Below are 21,412 nucleotides of genomic sequence, written 5' to 3' on the forward strand. Positions count from 1 at the left end.
ATGATAATTCTGAAAATTATTCCTCCGGTTATCCCTGTTCTGATAAGAAGATATGGCATTTGCATCCCCTTCTCTCCTCTTCTGTCCCTGAATGAACGGCTTCTTCACCCCTGATGAGGATCCACCTCCACTCTGGATCTTGTATGTCTTTAGGTAATTCTCCACCCTTTCTCCAGTAGAGACCACATCAGCAAAGTTGGAAGCATTGCAACCTACCAGACGCTCCAAGTAAGGTTCAGGCAGCGTATTCATGAACATGTTGGCCATTTCCTTTTCCAACATAGGAGGCTGAACACGGGAAGCTGTATCCCTCCAGCGTTGAGCGTATTCCCTGAAGCACTCATTGCTTTTAAGGGACAGATTTTGAAGTTGAGTTCTGTCCGGAGCCATGTCTGCATTATACTGATACTGCTTCACGAAAGCCTCTGCCAAATCCCTCCAGCAACGGATGTGGGCTCTGTCCAGCCTCATATACCATTCCAAGGATGCCCCAGCTAGGCTATCCTGGAAGAAGTACATAAGTAGCTTCTCGTCATCAGAGTACGCAACCATTTTACGGAAATAGGCTTGCACGTGAGTTTTGGGGCAAGAGCTGCCATTGTATTTGTCAAATATCGGGACCTTGAATTTCGGTGGCACCCTCACACCTGGGACCAGCCCCAGGTCAGCAACATCTACTCCCAGAGGATTCTGTCCTTCCACAGCTTTCAGCCTCTCTTCCAATCTTCTAAACATGGGGTCCATGCCAAAGTCTTCCTGAAGCAAGGGGAACTGATCATCCTGACCATCTTGAATGGGTTGTTGACCGGAGGTGACATGTAGGATTGGGATAGGCCCCGGTCCATTGGGACCATTAGCCTCTCCAGCTGGAGGATCAGCCAACGTCTCCGGTTGAGTAATAGGGGGATCCTTCCAAGCTAAACACCATCAAAGAAAGTGAGTCAGTACAGGTAATCGGAATGAAACCTCCAGGGGGTATCCCACAAATAAAGTGGGAAAACCACGCAAATTATCTCTGCAAAAGTCATGTGAGCCCTCACAAAAAAAACTCAACAAACAGGTTAGAGACAAAAAAAAATAGGGTAATCAAGGGTTTGTCGCAAGTCACGAGCATGGAGTTTAGGTTAAGAACCACCCAAAAGGAGTGTACTAAGGTTTAAACCTGCCAAACATGTTCTACAAAAGGTTCCCATAGTCATAATCCCATCTTTCGGATATTATCAGAGGAACGACTACTCGTATTCCAACAATATTCTCAAGAGAGACTCTTATGAGTGTAGTATCGCGTAACAATCGTATCAAATCTTACACTTGAACGACTTTCGCACTACGTCCTACGAATAGGCCAAGATGGGTTTGGTAAACTAAGGTCCTTGGCTTCTTAGGTCTATATTGGAACAAGTAATGTCTAACCACAACTTACTTATGTGACATTATTGATCTCAACATGACCTCCACCAAGTAAATGAGCTTGCAAGTCAACTCGCTAAGGAATAACTCCATACAAGTTGACAGGACTATGTCATTCTCCTATCTTAAGTGCACTCGAGTTCGGGTATAGAACTCATCTCACAAAGATCACCAAGCAGCCATAGCCAGCCAACAGATACAACAATGATGTGTACACAATGTAATAAGGTAAAGCAGGTAAATAAATAACTGTACAAAAGCATGAACACCCAATAAACAAACAAACTACAAAAGCTAGGAGGGACTCGCTTAGGGAAGATGGACCAGCAAGAGGTCAACTTCTTAAAGTCCCCAGCAGAGTCGCCAGCTGTCGCAACCTGAAAAATACAGTGTGCGAAAAAACAACCGGCGAAAGAAAATGACAGAAGAGTCGCCACCGTGCGTTATTTATCCCAAGGGAGGGAAAGGAAACGCTCGAAGTAAACCTGAAAAAGGAAAGGACAAGACGGGGTCTCGCAACCAAATCTTGGGTTCGGGAGTCGGTTATGCGAAGGGAAGGTATTAGCACCCCTACGCATCCGTAGTACTCTACGGGATCCACTTTTGTAGTTCTTGTCTAAAGGGTGTGGGTTTATCTTGTGCTGTTTGCCAAAAAAAACAAAAAAGGGTTAAATGAAAATGACTCGCGCGGATGTTGCATCCACTGCATACGTATCTCATCTGAATATGAGAATCAGAGTCTTCGTAGCTCGGCTGACCTATGGGTTGGGGGGATGTGTGCTCGCTAAGACATCGCGTCTTATGCCTACGTATCTTATCTGGAATGAGAATCAGAGCAAGCCGTAGTTCGGCTAACTACGGGGTTATGGATTGGGTTTTGGACGAACGACGTCACTACGCAATCTACCGGATGCTCGACCTTTGGAGACTTACTCGCCTGTAGTAGAAGGAGTAAACGTGTTGCTTTGGGTTTTAGGGTTTGGGATGCTCGAGGGCAAACAGGCAGTCCTTGACGAAGGAACCGCGCTACATGTGGGGATATGAATACAAAACACAAAACATGTATCTCAAAGTAAAATGCCACCAAGGGCCCAAACATTGCCTCCTATCGAGGTCTTCCAGCTAAGAAAGCGATAAAGTACGAGAAAAGGAAAAAATTACCACACGGATAAAGATCCGAAGTTACAGCAATTAAAGGATTAGCAACCCTGAGATCTCTCCAGCTAGACCATCAAAGAAAATCAGTCAATACGATTAATCAGGATAAACCTCCGGATGGTATCCCTGCAAGAGTATGTGAGCCCTCACGAAAACTCAACAGAAAGGTTAGACAAACAAGGTGAAATCCAGGGAAAACAATGCCATGGCAACACAAAGACAGGTTAGAGAAACAAAATAGGGTAACCCAGAGTTGCCCCTAAATCAAAATGTAACCACATGAATAATTCCATCAAAATTCACAAAAGGCTCACAAAAAGGTATCAAATTCACCCATAATACCTCATACATTTAGAGCATTCAAATTAAAGGCATAAAGATGATGGATATAGGGCAAACCTGATTGGAGAGCTTGATTGAAATTGAGTTGCACCCGTGAGGTTTACAAGTTGAGTTTCCTTCAGGGTTTGGAGGCTGCTCTGAGTTCTCTATCAGGTCTTCTCTCACTATCTTTTTCCAGTGAATCTCCCAGTGTAACTCCAAGTGTGTTTTCCTCTACTGAAACTTCAGTATTTATAGACTGATTTTCGTGGGTAGTGGGCTCAAATGAGGGAGACCCAAGTCCAAAATAATTTCTTATATTTTATTTATTTATTTTATTTATTTATTTAATTAATTAATTAATTAATTAATTAATTTTTTTTTCGTTTTTTTTTCATTTTTTTTCGTTTTTTTTTTCCAGGAAAAATGAAGGGTAAATTTTGGGGTATTACAGTCTGAAATCCAGATTCCACACATCATTCCATTGAAACCGATTTAGTTCTTCTTGTATTACAAGAATCCATCCATCATTTGATAAGTATGAATGACTCGGGATTGTACAACTTCTTGAGAGTCACAAGGAGCTTCTTCAGACATTGCTTTCTTTTGATGTAATTCAGAAGTTGGGATTAGAACTAAATCACCAACTTTTGAAGCATTTTTTGACAAGAACTTTGCACAACTACTGATCTGCAAATGAGATTGTTTTTAGAGGAACAATTTTGTTTCAATAATGCTCTTTCGATAATCACTATGAGCCTTCTCAGAGGACATTTTAGCTGGATAAGCTTCAAAGATAAATTAAGTGTTTGAAACACCAACTTTTGAATAGACAATATCAGTTTTCCCAGTACAGTAATCTTGCCTTACTGGTTTCTTCCAAATTTCACATCTTCTTCCTCCTTCTGAGTTAGGATTTGGAATATAGGATTTTCTTTTGTTGTATGTTGTATTTAGCCATTGTCATGGAACTGAGATTGTTGCTTTGTTCTTCCCTTTCAACATATCTGCAACAAAAATAATCTCATTCTTTGGTGCCCATACTTTTATGGGTCCTTTAGTGTTAGGTATGATATGACTTATCTTATTTTGGTCCTTATCCTTATAATACGGCTTTGAATCATTCAAGAATTGGATTTAAACGTATGTTGTCTTGAATGACTCATAGTTTTAGGTTCTAGACCTTTAAGAACCTTGTAACTTATTGTCTTAGGTTCTACCTTCTTCATAACCTTTGACTTTGAGGTTTCAGGTTCTGATTCTTTTAAAACTTTTGACTTAAGAGTCATTGGTTCTGACTGATTTGAAACTTTTGCTTTACTAGCAGGCACAAAATGAGAGTGTAACCCTTTTTGAGCAAAGGTTGAAGAAGAAGGGTTTGAAGGTCTTATCAAGGTTTCAATTCTAGGATTAAAAGTTTTTTGATAATAACCAGGACCTTCTCCTTTGCTTCTAATTACACCATAAACCATGGATGCAAGTTTAGTTATGTTAAAGCCAAGTATGACAAACTCTTGAAGAGCTAGTTCATACTCATTAAGAGGTTTGTCAGATATATCCTTTATTAAAGCAATCTGATCTCTTTCAAGTTTTTTAGTCTTGTCTTTCTAGAAGTTTAGTTTATCTCTTATAAGACCATATAACTTCTTTATAATGTTCATATGTTTGGCTTTCTGCTAACATCTATCCATAATATCTTGACATAAAGTAATTAAATCATATATAGAGAGTTTAGAAAACACCTCTTATGTATCTTCTGAGTCAGAGTCTGCTTCTGATTCCGAGTTTGAGAATGTTGAAGCTACCAAAGCTTTGGCTTCTTCTTTACTCTTGTCAACTTCTTCTTTATTATCAATTTTATTGCATGCTGCCATGAAACTTTTCTTGAATTTACTTATGTAGTTTTTCTTCTGGAAGTTTTCTTGAATCAACTATGAAATGATCAGGCTTTTGGCAGTTGAAGCAACCTTTTTGATCATTCTTGTTATCTCTGGAGCTTGTTCTATGACACTAGATCTTCTGCCAGAGAGCTTCATGTTCTTGTTGGCAAGATACTAAAATCTTTTTATGATGAAAGTCATTTCATCATCATCAAAATCTTCATCATGACTGGGTTGTTTATGCTCCTAAGCCTGAGAAGATTTCTCAGACCTCCAAACAGATTTCAAAGCCAAAAACTTTGATTTCTTGATTAGTTATTCATACTAATTGAGTTCTAACTCATGGATTTGGAGATTACTTATTAGACTTTCAAGACTGATATTGTTCAGGTCTTTGACAGGAAAACTCCTAAGAATCTTATTGACATGATCAGAGGTGGTGTAGATTTTATTCAGAACTTGAAGCCCAAACACAAGCACTTGAAACCTTGAGAACATGGTTTCTAACTGTCTATGTTCTTACCTTCTTTCATTCTGAACAACTCATATTGCTAAACCGGAATGTAATACCCCAAAATTTACCCTTCATTTTTCCTGGAAGCATACGCTTTACACCTCATGCATGCATTCATTTTTAGGTCATTTAGCATTTGTATTTCATCATGGCAATCGGAATCGGATCCAAGAAGCTTGAACATCATCCAGGACACTTTGTGGGCTCTATTTAGATGATCAGTCAACACAAGGGAAAGACTTGAGTTACTTCCAACAGGGGTCTATTCGTCAGTCAAAACGTTAATCTTGAAGGAGCAAAGGTTTGTTCATGAGCTGTCATGCTCGCTAGGCGAAGCCCACGTGTTTTGATAAAAAAACGGAAAACGAAAAAAAAAAAAAGGAAAACGGAAGAAAAAAAATAAAAAAAATAAATAAAAGGAAAAATCTTGGACTTGGACCTCTCTCATTTGAGCCCACTGGTCCACAAAAATCAGGTTATAAATTCAGAGTTTCAGTGAAACAAAAGGCGATTCTATTCCTATTACCCTGTCTGAGAAAAAGATAGTGAGAGAAGAACCCTGGGGAAAAAGATAGTGAGAGAAGAGCTAACAGAGTTCAGAGCAACCTCCAGGCAAATTTGAAAGGTTCATTCTGACTCACACACTTTCAGCTCAACCAAACCCTAACATTGGTTCACAAATCCAGTCGTGCCATTTGACTTCAACCGATCTCTCCAATCAGGTTTGCCCTTATTCCCATTACCTTTGTGCTTTGAAGTTGAATACTCTGAATGTTTGAGGTATGATGGATGAATTTCATTAGGTTTTTGCCCACGGGTTCATAATTATGTATGAATGTATAAATAATGCCTTGAATGCTTAATCGTTTAATTTCTGAAGTGTATGCCACAGGGTTTAAGGTTTCTGAAACCATATTGTTATCCATGAAAAACCATACTGTTTTGCTCTAATCTGACTTACGTTTGTCATAGCATGTTTTCTCCTAATCCTTATCTTGTTTCACTAACCCTTTTGTTGAGTTTTTGTGAAGGCTCACATGACTTTTACAGGGATAGCTCGTTGGATATTCCACTTTGCTTGTGGGATACCATTTGGGAGATTTATTCTGATTGCCTTGTTGGCACATTTACTTTATACATGTTTGTTTTGTATGTGTTCGTATCCCCGCAGGTAGCGCGGTTTCTTCGTCAAGGACTGCCTTTTTGCATGAGCATCCCAAACCCTAACCCTTCATTGATTTTTCTTCTCCTAAACACATGTTTACTCCTTCTACTACAGGTGAGTAAGTCTCCAAAGGTCGAGCATCTGGTAGATTGCGTAGTAACATCGTCCGCCCCTAAAACATAATCCTTAACCCCGTAGTTAGCCGAACTACGTCTTGCTCTGATTCTCATTCCAGATGAGATACGTAGGCATAAGACGCGATGTCTTAACGAGCACACATCCCCCCAACCCATAGGTCAGCCGAGCTACGAAGACTCTGATTCTCATATTCAGATGAGATACGTATGCAGTGGATGCGACATCCGCGCGAGTCATTTTCATTTAACCCCTTTTTTAGTAAACATCACAAGATAAACTCACACCCTTTAGACAAGAACTACAAAAGTGGATCCCGTAGAGTACTACGGATGCGTAGGGGTGCTAATACCTTCCCTTCGCATAACCGACTCCCGAACCCAAGATTTGGTTGCGAGACCCTGTCTTGTCCTTTCCTTTTTCCAGGCTTACTTCGAGCGTTTCCTTTCCCTCCTTTGGGATAAATAACGCACGGTGGCGACTCTTCTGTCATTTTTTTTCGCCGGTTGTTTTTTTGCACACTGTATTTTTCAGGTTGCGACACGGAAGATTTGCTTTGGCTTCTTGAACTTGTTGATTTCCTTCATAGGTAGCACATAAAGATTTAAAAATAATTTTGGCAGCGGATTTGTCAATAATCTCTATGTACTCAGAATGAGGCAGATCATCAACAAGAATGCCTCTCACTCAGTGGTGCTTTCTGTAGATCTTCTTCTGAGCAAGTGTGAAATATTTTCTGTCAGAGATCATACCCACACTATTGACTTGAATGTCAATGTCATCTTCTAAGATATCCCACAACTCATCATCAATACCTATGATATGAGTGTGCATCTTGCTCTTTCACCATTCAAATTCAGTAGAGTCTTCACTGAATGTTGAAGGTTTAACAATATAATTATTTATATCAGATATACTTTGATCCTGATTTACACCACCACTAAGAGTACCCCTAATAAATCCAGATTCACCTAACATGAAGGAATATGTATTTTTCTCAGGATCTTTTCTGCATCACTGTTAAGTGTTAAATACTGACCTTGCTTTGAAGCCAACTAAAGGTGAGAAAAACACAAGAAGGTGGGGTGAATTGTGTTGGCTTTTTCTTCTTTTAAGCCTTGTGAAATTTTGCTTAAGATGACTTTCAAACATATTCTGAACACTTAGTTCAAAGTCTGACGTGGAAAGACTTGGTTAACTACTGAAAGAACTTAACCAGAGTTTGAACCTTTAGTTCAGAGTCTGAATTAGAGTCACTTAGAGTCTTAACTGTTGTGTATCTTTATTAGATTTTGAAACAGAATCTGACTAATATGTAAACAAATGATAGCAGCGGAATAGTTCAGAATCAAGTAAAATAAAAGCACATAACACAAGCAGTTTATCCTGGTTCCTCTAACAACTTGAGAGTAGTCCAATCCCCTTATACTTCCAAGGGATTTCCACTATAACAAAATATGATTACAAATGCTCAAGCTCTCAAGCAAGATACTTCATTTTCTCACACACACAAGTGTAAGACTTCCTTGCTCAAACACACAAGTTTGAGACTTCCTTTCTCAAGCCTGCAAGCTCAAGATTTCCTAGCTCTAGCACACAAGCTAAAGACTTCAAATGCTCAAGTACTAAAACACTAGAGTTACGAGTCAATAAAAAACTGTTTAAGAGATTTAGGTAATAACTTACACTTGATATACAATCAAATGTGTAAACAAAATACAACTTAAAAAGACTCTAAGACTTAAGAACTTCTAAAATATTCATAATATTTACTATTTTCTAAGTCTAACAATATTGACAGGGTAACTTCTCTTTGAATGTCAAGTTCAGAGTCTTGTGATGTATTATAGTGTTATGTTGTGATAGTCTTCTTCTTAGGTATACAACTCCTTATATAGAGAAGAGAGAAAAGAGACAATGAAGACTTTAACCAAAAGGTTGGATAACCTTTGTACTTGATTGGATACATCAAGCAAACACATTTATGCAAGAGGAATGATCCATTAGGGCTCAAGCATCAAAGAATAGATTTTTTTTAAGTCTACACATGATAAAAAAAGGTTCTGAATCTGTCAGAGTTGCCTTAGTAGAAGAGATTTTGCTTCAGAGGCCGACTTTTCTTCAAACTTCACTCTTCAGAGGCTGATTATCTTCAGAGTCCTCTTCTTTGCCTTCTGAAGTTTTAGAGTCTTGTCACTAGAGGTTGATTATCTTCAGAGTCTGGATCTCCATCTGAGGCAGAGTCTTCAGTAGTAGTCTTCATAGCCAAAGTTTGTTCTTCAGATTCAGATTCCTCAAGCATTTCTTTATCTGTTCTTAATGATATATTATTGCATACTCGAACAGATGTTATAATACGCAATTGTTCTTTAAACACTTTGTTATCATAAAAACTCAAGGGATATGGTATTAATCATTTTTGTTCAAACAACTTTTAGTAATTAATCCTAAATTAATCACGATTTTTGAATATCATAATTCACCTCCTTCTTGTGCTTGGAGCCACTTGTTCAACAATATCAACATATACTAGCTCAAAATGTTCCAAGTATTGATCATACTTAAACACATTGTTTGAATACATGACCTTATTACATAGTTCTATCACATGCTCCGTATATTAACCTCAACAAACTCCTCACATTGTGCACCAACATTTTTTGTTACATGAAAAACACATAAGAGGTGGACCGATGATGGGATAAGAACTTCAACGACATTCACCAGGGCAAGTTCTCGGTCATTCACCATGACCTTGGGAAATGACTTTTCAAATGTGAACAACTCCTTAAGCTTCTCCAGTGCCCATGTAAAGTTTACCTCCCTTTCATGTTTCAAGTAAGCAAACCCAACAAAAAATATCAACTCAGTTGACGTAATACCAACAATCACAAGTAGTGGTAGACTATACCTGTTGGTTTTGTACGTACAATCAAAATTAAAATTTGCAGAAATATGTTCAAAACCTTCACTGAATCAAGACATGTCCATAATACATCACCTATAACGTCTGAGTCCTCCTCGTTCTTAGTCTAACACAAATACTTCTCATTATGAATTAAGTTCAACAAATGTTGTATTTCTATTGCTAGACCTCTAATAATAGACCGATATGTAGTTCTTTCTATATACACTTGTCCGACACTTGTTCAGATTCTCAACATTCCTCCCTTTTAATGCATCCATTATGTACTTCAGTGCCATATTGTATTTTGTCATGTCGCTCATAAACTGACTTTCTTTAAGTTTTAGATAACCTAATATGTTATGATATTCTAAATCCTCAGATAGACCATGATTTTGAATATCACATTTAACCTTTATGTTTCAACCACAACCACTTGGGACAAATCTCAATCGAAATGGACACATAAACCTTCTATTAGAAATGATTCTGAATACCACATCTAACCTTTATGTTCCAATCACAACCACTTGAGACAAATACCAATCAAAATGGACATTTAAACTTTCTACTAGAAATAACTTATTCTTGTGATTTCTTTCCATCTTCCAACCAAAAAGACATTTAAACTTTCTACTAAAATCAATTTATCGCTCCTGCCTCTGAACCCATTTATTCTATGAATTATAGAAGGGTCATTATTAATATTTTAAAAATATTTAAGAGTGTCATGTTCCATTAGGGGTGCCATGTACATTTCTCCTAGGATGAGAGATCCATTATAATATATTTTTTTTAAACAATACTTCAATGACATGAAAAGTAAAATAAAGTGAAATTCTCAAATCCACCTCTCAATTATCTCAAACTTTCCAAATTTTAATTTTGATCTTTTCATAAAGTAGTGAGATCCATATAAACCTTTTAAATTTAAGAGAATGAATGTGACAGAGTATTCAAAAGAAGATATTTCTTGCACTCCACTAAAATTCAATCTGCATATTATTCAATTTAAAACATCAGCAAAAATTAATCTCCTTTTTAATTGAGGAAAAAAAATTTACTTAAAAAAAACTATGGGACTAATATTATCTAATTTAATAATTGGAAAACTAAAATGTAAATCAATATAAGTTTCAAATAAATAGGTACAATTTGACTCCTTTTCATGTATCAGAAAGCAGTTCTATTCTACTTATCAATAGCATGTTTGGTTACACGCAATTTCGGTTTTTGGTACTTGCGGTATCGCCGCATTTTCTCACTTTTCCAAAAGTGTTCTAAGATAGAATAGAAAGGAGAAAGTTATGTTTCAAAATCAGCAAAACCAAGAGATAGAATAGAAAGGAGAATGTTATGTTTCAAAATCAGCAAAACCAAGAGATAGAATAGAAAGGAGAATGTTATGTTTCAAAATCAGCTAAAACCAAGAGAATGCAGATGTAATAGTTCATTCAAACCTTATGATGGCACATAATCATTGAAAACAAAAGTTAGTAAAATAACAAAATCAATAGACTAACAAAATGCATGCTGCTCCATTTTGCAGCCCGGTCGGAAGAAAATGAAAAAAACGAATGATTTGAATTATTCTATACTAGGTGAGGATGAAGAGAGGGAAATGAGCATTAGTATTTGAAGCTAATCACCAGCTTTTCTGTATTCAGGCTTCAGTTCATAGGTGCCTTGATTAGTTCCTTTGTTATTGTAGACACAAAGATCTTTCAGTATATCTTTCAGAAATTGCTGCATAAAAATGTAACCATTAGATGCAACACAGTATTAGTTAAATACAGGCACTAATAAACATATACAAACAAATGTGGTGTGTGCTTGGAAGAAACAAATGTTCAAAGCAGCAGTAGCAACATACTTCAGGTTGGTCGGTTTCTTGTATGAGGTTTCTTAAACTCCAATTTGGCTGCCTTTCAAATAGCTTAAATATGATTTCTTCCATTTCTCCACGGTCTCTTCTAGTTCTCTTCGTCTCTGTTCCTCGTGCTGGTGCTTTCTTCTTTTCCTAATGCAATAAATCAACTTCTTTTACATCTCAAATATCAAACAATAAAAAGTTCAAATTGAAACTCAATTACATAACACTAGAGATTAAACTATTTGCTGTCGTTTTAATCTCATTATCATAGTTTGAAATTGTTGTCTGCAACTGCAAGTACTGCTGTTTTATAAAGGTTTTAGAGATCTCCACAAATATACATCGCAGCTGCAGTTGCAACCGTATTTGCTTGCACTTTGTCGCATATTAAGGTTCACGTTGGAACATAACTGTGACTGCAACCATGATTTAGAACCATGCTCATTATTGAGCCAAAAAGAAAAAGGTTTGATGAAAAGTCACAAAAGTGCTGCACATGATGGTATAAGAGAAGATTCTTTTCCCATGCAAATTAATCATTGAGAACACAAATTGGTAACAGGATGAAAAAGGCATTTATTTACAGTGACAGGTCCTGCAACTGAAAAACTGATCATCCCTGGCATTGGCCTCATATGAACTCCTTTATCATTGTCAATGACCTGAAAATAGAGTTCAGGTGAAGTCAAAGGTAAACAAGATATGTCTGTCAAAATCATTGGATCAAATGTTATTATGAGAGTAAGAAAACCTGTATCTGTCTATTTTTGACCATATATTTCTTTGTTCTTTCACGGCAGATTTTCCCATAGACATCAAGATTTTGATTATTCGACCTCATGTCAATCTTGCTCACTATTTTCCCCTCCACAGATACTTTTCCTACAATATGCCAAAAATATCAACTGCTTGAATTACATTTTGCTGAATCAAAGACTTCCTATCTAGTTATATCCTTATTCTGATTTACTTTAAAAGATCAAATATCATTAAATAAAACAATAACATATCAAAGAAACCAAAAGTTAAATAGATCAAACTAAACAAGGATGGCCAGCCTATCTACAATAGACTCTGCAATGAAAGGAGCTTTACAACACCAAGCTGCTGATAGGCAACTTATTTCGTAGTGCTAGTTAGAGGATTAGGTTATGTATTAATAAGCTTTAGTTAAGATCGAATCAATTGGGAGTAACCGAGTTCAATCCATGGTTAGACTTTACTTACTTCTCAGTCGAACTCCTGATTACTAGGACCCCCTTTGTCTGGGAATTAAAAGGGTTAAGGTAAATAACAAGATGGTTGGTTAGGTTATTTTGTCCATAAAAACCATTGAAGTTGCACAGAAATGTATCTTTGTAATTGGGATTCTATCCTTAATTATCATGCAATTCCTCTTAAAAAGAGACTATGAAATGTGAATGTGTCTAACTCAACCTTACAAAACTGACTTGTAGGATGAGGATTACCCTCACTTATAAACACATGTTCAGGTCATATATTGTCCAATGTGGGACTCTTAACACACTCTTATGTCCAGGACTGAACATCTAAAGCGTGAAAATAAATGGTGAGTGACCCAATAACAGAAACCTGATAGCAGGTGACCCACCGAATCTTAAATGAGACTTTTGATACCATGTTGATAAATGTGATTGGTCTTAACTTAATCCTACATAACCGATTTATAGGGTGAAGATTGCCCCACTTACCATATATTGTCCAATGTGAAACTCTTACGAAGTCTAACATTATGGTGTCATATGAAAGAAACAAAGTTAAATGCATATGGTGATTGAAAATGTACCTTGTGTTGAGTCAGAAAAGACAGACATAGGCATGAAGTCTTTAGACATGTCCATAGCAAAACATCTTGATGCATTACCTTCACCTCCGCCCAACTCCATTGTAAACTGACCATTTTATTATTTCAAGAAACAATCAATCAATTTTTAAGTAGCAAACAGAAAAATACAAGGAAAAGTATCATCATTATAAAAATAGGATTAAATATATTTTCAATTTAGTCCCTACAAAATATTGATTCATTTAATCTACTAAAGAAAAATTACTATTTCTTAAGTCACGATTATGCTCTCAGTAATATTGATATCTCAATATGTCAAGTCACATGTTAATATTAGAGTCCGACCCTGACAGAATTAGTATTTTAATATATCAAATCACATGTTAATATTAGAGTCCGACGCTGACAGTATTGATATCTCAATATTTCAAGTCACATGTTAATATTAGAGTCCAACCTTGATAGTGACCATACACATGTTATTAAGTTTAATTTATTTATTTTTCAAAATATTACCAAGTGGGTTTATTATATTTTAATTATCATCACTATCAAAATGTCAGTATTGGTGTCGCTTTTGATGTTGTTTATGTATGTATGAGCTTGTGTCGCTTTTGATGTTGTTTATGTATGTATGAGCTTGTGTACGTGAGTTTTGAAGTATTGACACCTCTAACAAAAACGTGTTTGAGTCGGTGTCGGACACTATCATGACACCGACTCTGATTACATTCAATTAAGTTATTTTTTAAAATTATTATATATGTGGACGTGTCAGTGTCGATCGCGGGTGTATGCGTCTCTGGTTCATATTGTGAGTGATTCATAAATTATGATTTAGCCACGTTGTAAAAAAACTTATATAAAAATTGAACTCAAAATTTTGATAGTGAGTAATGAGAATAGAAACACATTTAACCCTAAGAAGAGAAGAGAATAAGCGCGCATGCATGGGGATTGAAAATGCTGCTGATGATGAGAATGCGAAATAGCAATTAGTACCTCAGATGGATAATCTTCGGGTTTTAGAGGATCGACGGAGACGATGACTTTAGCACCGGGAAGAGAAGGATCGGAGGAGGATGGTAGGGCTCGCAAGGATTGAGCGACAACTGGCGGACATTTCATCAACCAAATAGGATTGACCGCCTTGGAAGTGTCGACGTAACGACCGCCGCCACCAGCAGAAGCAGCGTTCTTCTCTCTGGTTCCGCCACCAGCAGAAGCAGCGTTCTTCTCTCTGGTTCCGCCACCGGATTCCTCCTCCTTCTTCATCATTGTTTGTTTTTCTGTTATGTGGGAACGAACTCGTTTTGTTATTACTACTAAACTAGTATACTACCATTATTAAGTGGCATTTCCGTTTTCTTTATTCTTTTAAATATCAAACCCTTTCTATTTTCTAATTTTCCAATTATTATATGGGTAAGAAAATTTGTAATTATGGGTAGGGCTGAAAATGAATCAAATAAACTTAAATATAGTTTAGAATTTGATTCCACAATTAAATTATTAAACTAAATTTATGAATAAAATGAATTGAATATAAAAAAAAAAATTAAGTTTGTTAACTAAATGAATTAAATTTGAACTATAAATATGTCGACTCTTTAGGTTCTTTAGGTTCATGAATCAACTTGTTATATATGAGAAGAATTTCATTGTCTTTAAGAATATTTTTAAAGATGTACTCTAAATCTTATCTTACATTTTTTTTAATCTAACGATTTTAATTGATAATATATATTCTCAATTTAGCAAAATATTTTTAAAAATAATTATACAAATAAAATCAACTTATTTTTTCAAATAATAATTTAAAAATCAGCATATATTTTATAATTTAAAAAATATGGTCGAAATTTCTTTAAATTTAAGAAATTCAAATATATATTCTATTTTTTTAATTAAAAAAATATATTTTATAAGAAAAATCTACATCATATAAAATATCAAATATATAAAAACCTTCAAAAAATGTCATTTAAGTCCATGCCTAACAAGATGAATCTAACAAGTTGAACTGAGTTGTTTGTGAACTAATAAGAATCGAATTTGAGCTTAAAAAAAATCCGTGTTGAACTCGAACCGACTCATTTTCAGCCTTAAGTGTGTCTTAAAATGCAAATAGGGTATTGACCTAGAAAAAAAAGCGGGGTAGTGAATTGAAACTTTTTATTCAATACTCCATATTCAATTTATAAGAGACAATTTACTTTTGAGGATCTCTTAATGCACCCTATGATTTACGAGGGTACCTCGTGAAAAGTCAAAAATACCCCAAAAATTCGGAGATGCATCTCCAGACGCACCCCATGCACACACAACTCATTCGTTTTTGAGTCACTACCCAATTTTATGACTAAATTTAGTCTGAAAATGCATTTCCAGAATGTCTCCGATAATGTATTTCCGGAACCTAAGCTTTTCTTATCTCATCTCCTTCTTGAGTAGTGACAGTTCATGTAAAACTCTTCACCTTTGTCGATGCAAAAAAATATTTGCGAGGGTTGGTTTAAGATTTCATTATTTTACCTATTCACCTTTTGGTGTGATTTATTCATTAATATGTGTAAGTATTAAGATTATATGACATTGTTATACTGCTTGCTATGCAATTAAAGTTGAGGGAGATGAAACTGACATGTTATCACACGAGTTGAAAGATTCTCTTAGCATGCCTGAGGGTTCTCCTCTTCTATGACTTATCAACATGCAGGTAAAATCGGTATCTTGGATATATATGTGATATTATTTTATTCACGACTCTTTATGACATGAAATTTTATCTTTTTTTTCTTTTCCATAATTGTTTTGGTTATCATTCTGGTGGTTGGGGAAAGCCTCCTATTGATGAAGTACAATTTTTATATTCACTCATCTCTGATTAAAATAATAATGATGGGTTTCTGAATTTTCGTTTTCATTAAGGGGATTTCAACACCCCTTCATCTTCTTTTTCACTTCACTGACTTCATTACTTGTTTGTGTCTGAGCAGTTGGGGCGACCACTTTATAGAGACGTTTTTGTGAATATTCTACATCAATCTTAAAATATTAAATTATATATCAGTCAATTAGGGGTGAAAATTGTTATAGTGAAACATGTATAGATTTCAAAATATATTTTCGGAGACATCCCAGAAATGAATTTTCAGACTAAATTTAATCATAAATCAAATATGAAAAGTTAAAGTTACATATGGTAATTTAAATAATATTTTAAAAATATTTTCACATAAGGTTATTAAATTAAATTATTTTGATTTAAGCTTGTATATCTAAAATCCTGATCTTTAATAACATAATGGGCATTTGGTCTAGTGGTATGATTCTCGCTTAGGGTGCGAGAGGTCCCGAGTTCAATTCTCAAAATGCCCCAAATTCAATTTTTCATCTCTTTTAATTTATTAAAAGAAAATAAATCAATTTAGTTCAAAAATAATATTTTCTCCACAATTTACACCAAAAAAAATGTTTCAAAATGCAAAAAAAAAAACTAAAACAATCTAACAAGTCTAGGTAAAGAGGTCACACACATATCATTCTTCTAATTTGCACAATATGGTTAAATTTGATGTGTCACTTCCTTTGAGTCATTCTTCTAATTCTATAGACTAAGGTTGGGAATTGTGGTCATTTTCCACCTCTTGGTTGACCATATCTATCAGGAATTCATAGTCCCTCTCAACTATCAAATTTGTAATTCTTTCTTTCCAAGCTAGCTCAATCCCATGAAATCTTTCCTACATCTCCGTAGTGAGAGCATCAAAAATACCAATTTTCCGCATATAACCCATTAACCTGCATCTGGTAGAGTCCCTGAACAAACGTCACATTCGATGGTGGACGTGGTCTTCTTGTATGCACCATCACAGTTGAGCTTAATCCAGTTTCTTTTTTGGCGATAACATTGAACATGCTTGATCTTTGTTTCCGATAGTCTTCCGTTGTTCTTTCTGCATAATTTACCATTCATTATCTGTTTCACCGGCTACATGATTGTTTCCATTAGGTTACTCAACCGCTGGAATCCTTATTCAAAATTTTCTTTGTTCTTCCACTTACATAAGTACCAACAAGAGATCATAAATATTGACCTACGTTGTTATTTATGTGAATCCTCAACGTTTCATTTATGATATACCCTTAAATTTTCTAATGTTTTTTATGACTTCTCGGAAAATGTATTGATACTGTCGAAGTAATAAAAAGATCGAATCCACAGAGACTGCCTTCAAGCAAGACAAAATGTATGCAATGTATAAAAAACTAGTAAAAAGAGGGTTTTCGAGTTTTTGTGCGAAAAGTAAGTAAACAAGTAAACAATATCATGAAAGCGGACATGTTGTGCTCTAGAATCCCTTATTCCTCTATGGTTGTTGTTTGATGCCTTGTATGAAAGGTCTTATCACTATAACACCACAAAGAATTAACAAAACCGTTATAGTCGATCCCTCACGAAATATCTCACTAACCACTACTCGGAGCTTTCTATCCCTGGTCCTCCAATGTAAGTAGGGTTAGGCAATGTATAGAATGTTAATTCTCTATGCCACTACTCGAGATCTCCTATTCTTATTTAACTAGAATAAGTACAATAATTGCCCTAGGTCTAACACATAGACTAATGGTCAATATTCTCTATGTTCCCAAAATCAGATTAAAATAGTATCTCACATAAAAAAACATTAAAAATAAGAAGAAATTGAATGGCATTATAGATCAAAAGGTTCATACAATAGTCAAATCAACATAGAATCCAACAATATAGAAATAGGTTCATCATGACACAACCTAACCTAGAGGATCTTAGTTACTCATAATGCAATTAACAATATCACAATTGATAGACAAAAATAATATGTGAAATCCCTTGAAGTAATGACCTCCAATGGCTTCAAATGCTCTAAAAATCACCACTTGTGCTCTCAAAGTTGTGCCTTGATCTCCCAATTTGTAACCCTTATGAAAGTGTGGAAAATACCATTTTAAAGGCATCAATATGGACCATAACGCGTTAGAAAAGACCATAAAAAGTGCCTAACTCGCGCGCGATGTAGCCTTTATGTCACAATCGCGCGCGCGATGTTGCACGTGATTATTTCAATGGTTGCACGTTTTTGCTCCCTTTTCACTCAAATTTTCACTAAGTCCACAATTTTCACACTTAGATTTTTTTTTCATTCTTCTTCATTTTAGCTCAACTTTCACTTGTTTTGCTTCGATTCTTTGACTAAATATATGCAATGACGGACTATCATCATAATCTCATACTTGAATCGTTGCTTGTCCTCAAGTAACTCGCCTACAATTGCACATATCAACAGAAAACAAGTCTCGCAATAACTATCGAGAATCACCAAATTAAATATTTATTTTACCTGACCATTGTTCTAGCTTCCAACTTCTATCTGGCGATTTCGGAAAACGTCTTCAACATTGACGAGTACTCAACTTGTCTCTCAGCTTACTATAACTCACTCAATGGATAGGATGATCTCTCAATCAACATGAAAAATAAATTATACTTAGCTTGATCATGTTCTAATAAAGTTCATCATAGAAATCACAACACACACATTAGAGGTCTTTTCAGGTTGTACTTTGGTTTATGTTTGGGTAGGATATTTTGAGGAAAGTAGGTTTAAACCTTGAGAGTGAGGTGTGTAGTTCTCCTTCTATCATCATACATCTCTGTGCCTTTATAACAGTACTAAAGAGTTTTGGTCCTTCTTATAATATCATTCTTTTCTTTTTATCTTTTTTTTTGAAGAAATATATTTTTCCCCTTCTTTCTTCACAACTTTTTTTGAAATTTTGGATCATCTTATCTAGTACCCCAACCCCAAACTTAAAACTTTGCTCACTTCCAAGAGCAACCCCAAACTTAATCTTTTTCATATACTTTAGGAACTATACTTATACCTAAATCCAAAGATATGGTGAAAAGAAAAGATCTTTCAAGTCATATGGCTAAGAAGTTTAGGCTACATCACCGAAAGAAAGGCTAAGGCTCAAAGTGGTTAGCGATGGATATACCTATTATTAAATGATGGTTTACAAAGGCTTAAAGTTATAAACAAAAAATGGCCTCAGTGTGTGCCGATTAAACCAGATAACTTAATCGGAAATAGATCAAACCAAATAAAATAATAATGCAGCAATACACTCATAAAGAAAGAACAGTGAACAATGGAAATATTTGGCTCAAACCTTACTAGATAAGGTATATGTAGGTTGAGTACAAATTTGTTGATTCTTTTCTCATCCTTCACCTTTAACTTGCTAGTTTCTATTGTGATGATCAAGTTTATTTTGGATCATTTGTTCAATGCTTAAGTGTTAAACTTGTAAATCTATAAAAAAAACAGCTACAAACTTGTTTAATAAAAATAACATAGATCTTCATGTGATGGTTACACTTGAGTAGAAAATTTCTCTTGAGGATGGTCTTGAATAGAAATAAAGTAAATTGTTCAAAACAAAAACTGATTAAAAATGATGGGTTTCCTCCCACACAGCGCTTCTTTCCCATCATTAGCTTGACCTTTTAATTTTTGTGTTAGGGTGGCATATATGACAGGAAAAACACATCATCCTTCTTCTTCCTTTTGTTTGATAGGAATTCCATCACTTTCAGGAATTGAAGGTTTTTCTTCCATATTCTCTTTAGCCTGATAGTATCTAACAAGAGATAAATCTCATTCAATACTTCATCTATTTCTCCTTTTTTATCATCCTTGTTGTTAGGTGTATGACTATTAATTTGTTGAAGATCTTGTAGTAGGATATCTAAGTCTGAATGAATGGTTGAAATTAAAGCTTCATCCAACATGATATAATCTTCATCTTGCATTCTGGCTCTTTTCCCGCATATCGTTTTCACCTCTATTGCTTCTATTCTTGCTTTTATTTCTTTATCAGGTGTTGTTCATTTTTCTTCTTCTTTTTTCTTTTCCTGCTCCTCTTTCATCGAATATCTCACACTCATGTTTGACTTCTCTTTCAATTTCCTTATCTCTAGGACTATCGAACATATTTTCATAGATATACCCACTAGATCTCAGCTTTAATGTTAATCGGCTAGATACTTGACCAAGTTGCATCTCTAAATTCTTGAAGGATGTTTCCATGTTACTTCGCACGGTTTCTTGTTGCCTTTTGATTTCTCAAAATTGAGTTGAGTCATCTTTATAAACTGAGTCAGGGTTTCTTCAAGTTGAGATGATAAATCCTCCTCCCATGAATGATCAGTGTAAGGTTCTGGTTCTGAATAATTTCTAGAGTTTTATAGAATGAGCATTTTTGTTGTAAGTTCCTTTGCATAAGCTTCAAACTTTGCAAAGGTAGCAAAAACGTCATCTTGCATGAGTGTCCTGACCTCGCATACAAAACAAAAAGAAGAATACCTTAGAAGCACTACACTAGATAAAAAAATTAAACAAGAATAGAACTAAAAAGAAAAAGAAATACAAAATAAAAATTAAGAAGAAACAAAAATAAAATATTTACAATTGAAAACAAAAATTAAAATTAGAAAAAAAACTAAATGTTGCACAAGCGTCGCCTTATTGAAATATCAACAGTCCCCAACTACGGCGCAAAAACTTGATGACTTTTCGATAAGTGTATTGATATTATCAAAGTAATAAAAAGATTGAATTCACGGGGATTGGCTTCAATCAAGACAAAATGTGTGCAATGTATAGAAAACTAGTAAAAAAGGGGGATTTTCGAGTTTTAGTGTGAAAAGTAAGTAAAAGAGTAAACAATATCACGAAAGTGGCCAGGTTGTGTTCTAGAATCCCATATTCCTATATTGTTAATGTTTGATGTCTTGTATGAAGGGTCTTATCACTATAACACCACAGAGAATTAACAAAACAGTTATAGTTGATCCCTCACGAAATATGTCACTAACCACTACTCAGAGCTTTATATCCCTAGTCTGCCAGCGTAAGTAGGGTTAGGCGATGTATAAAACGTTAATTCTCTATACCATTACTCAGGGTCTCTTATTTCTATTCAACTAGCGTAAGTACAACAATTTCCATGGGTTCAACATATTGAATAATGGTCAGTATTCCATATGTGCCCAAAATCAAATTAAAAGAGTATCTCACATAAAAAGCATTAAGAACAAGAAGCAATTGAATGACATTATAGATCAAAAGGTTCATACAATAGTCAAATCAATATAGAATCCAACAATATAGAAATAAGTTCATCATAACACAATCT

General features: G+C 35.2%; 1 protein-coding gene across 1 annotated transcript; it reads right to left on the bottom strand.

The window, feature by feature from the left end:
* Positions 1–10,968: 10,968 nt before the first annotated feature.
* On the bottom strand, positions 10,969–14,518 carry LOC127115601 (uncharacterized). Its single transcript, XM_051047109.1, has 6 exons — positions 14,171–14,518; positions 13,169–13,274; positions 12,113–12,243; positions 11,946–12,023; positions 11,362–11,508; positions 10,969–11,234 (listed from the first exon to the last, which is right to left on the bottom strand). The coding sequence occupies exons 1-6, from the start codon at positions 14,444–14,446 to the stop codon at positions 11,130–11,132; spliced, it is 843 nt and encodes a 280-aa protein (XP_050903066.1). The 5' UTR covers positions 14,447–14,518; the 3' UTR covers positions 10,969–11,129.
* Positions 14,519–21,412: the final 6,894 nt, after the last annotated feature.

The sequence above is a fragment of the Lathyrus oleraceus genome, chromosome 1, assembly GCF_024323335.1.
Source record: "Lathyrus oleraceus cultivar Zhongwan6 chromosome 1, CAAS_Psat_ZW6_1.0, whole genome shotgun sequence".
In the NCBI taxonomy this organism is placed as follows: Eukaryota; Viridiplantae; Streptophyta; class Magnoliopsida; order Fabales; family Fabaceae; genus Lathyrus; species Lathyrus oleraceus.

Bases quoted from the DNA above. Each gene is read 5' to 3' on its own strand.
- LOC127115601 (XM_051047109.1), bottom strand. From the start codon at position 14,446: ATGATGAAGAAGGAGGAGGAATCCGGTGGCGGAACCAGAGAGAAGAAC. The intron at 12,024-12,112 runs GTTTTCTTACTC...CTCTATTTTCAG, and splicing joins TCAAAAATAGACAGATACAG to GTCATTGACAATGATAAAGG. The intron at 11,509-11,945 runs GTAAATAAATGC...TTATTGCATTAG, and splicing joins CAGTTGCAGGACCTGTCACT to GAAAAGAAGAAAGCACCAGC.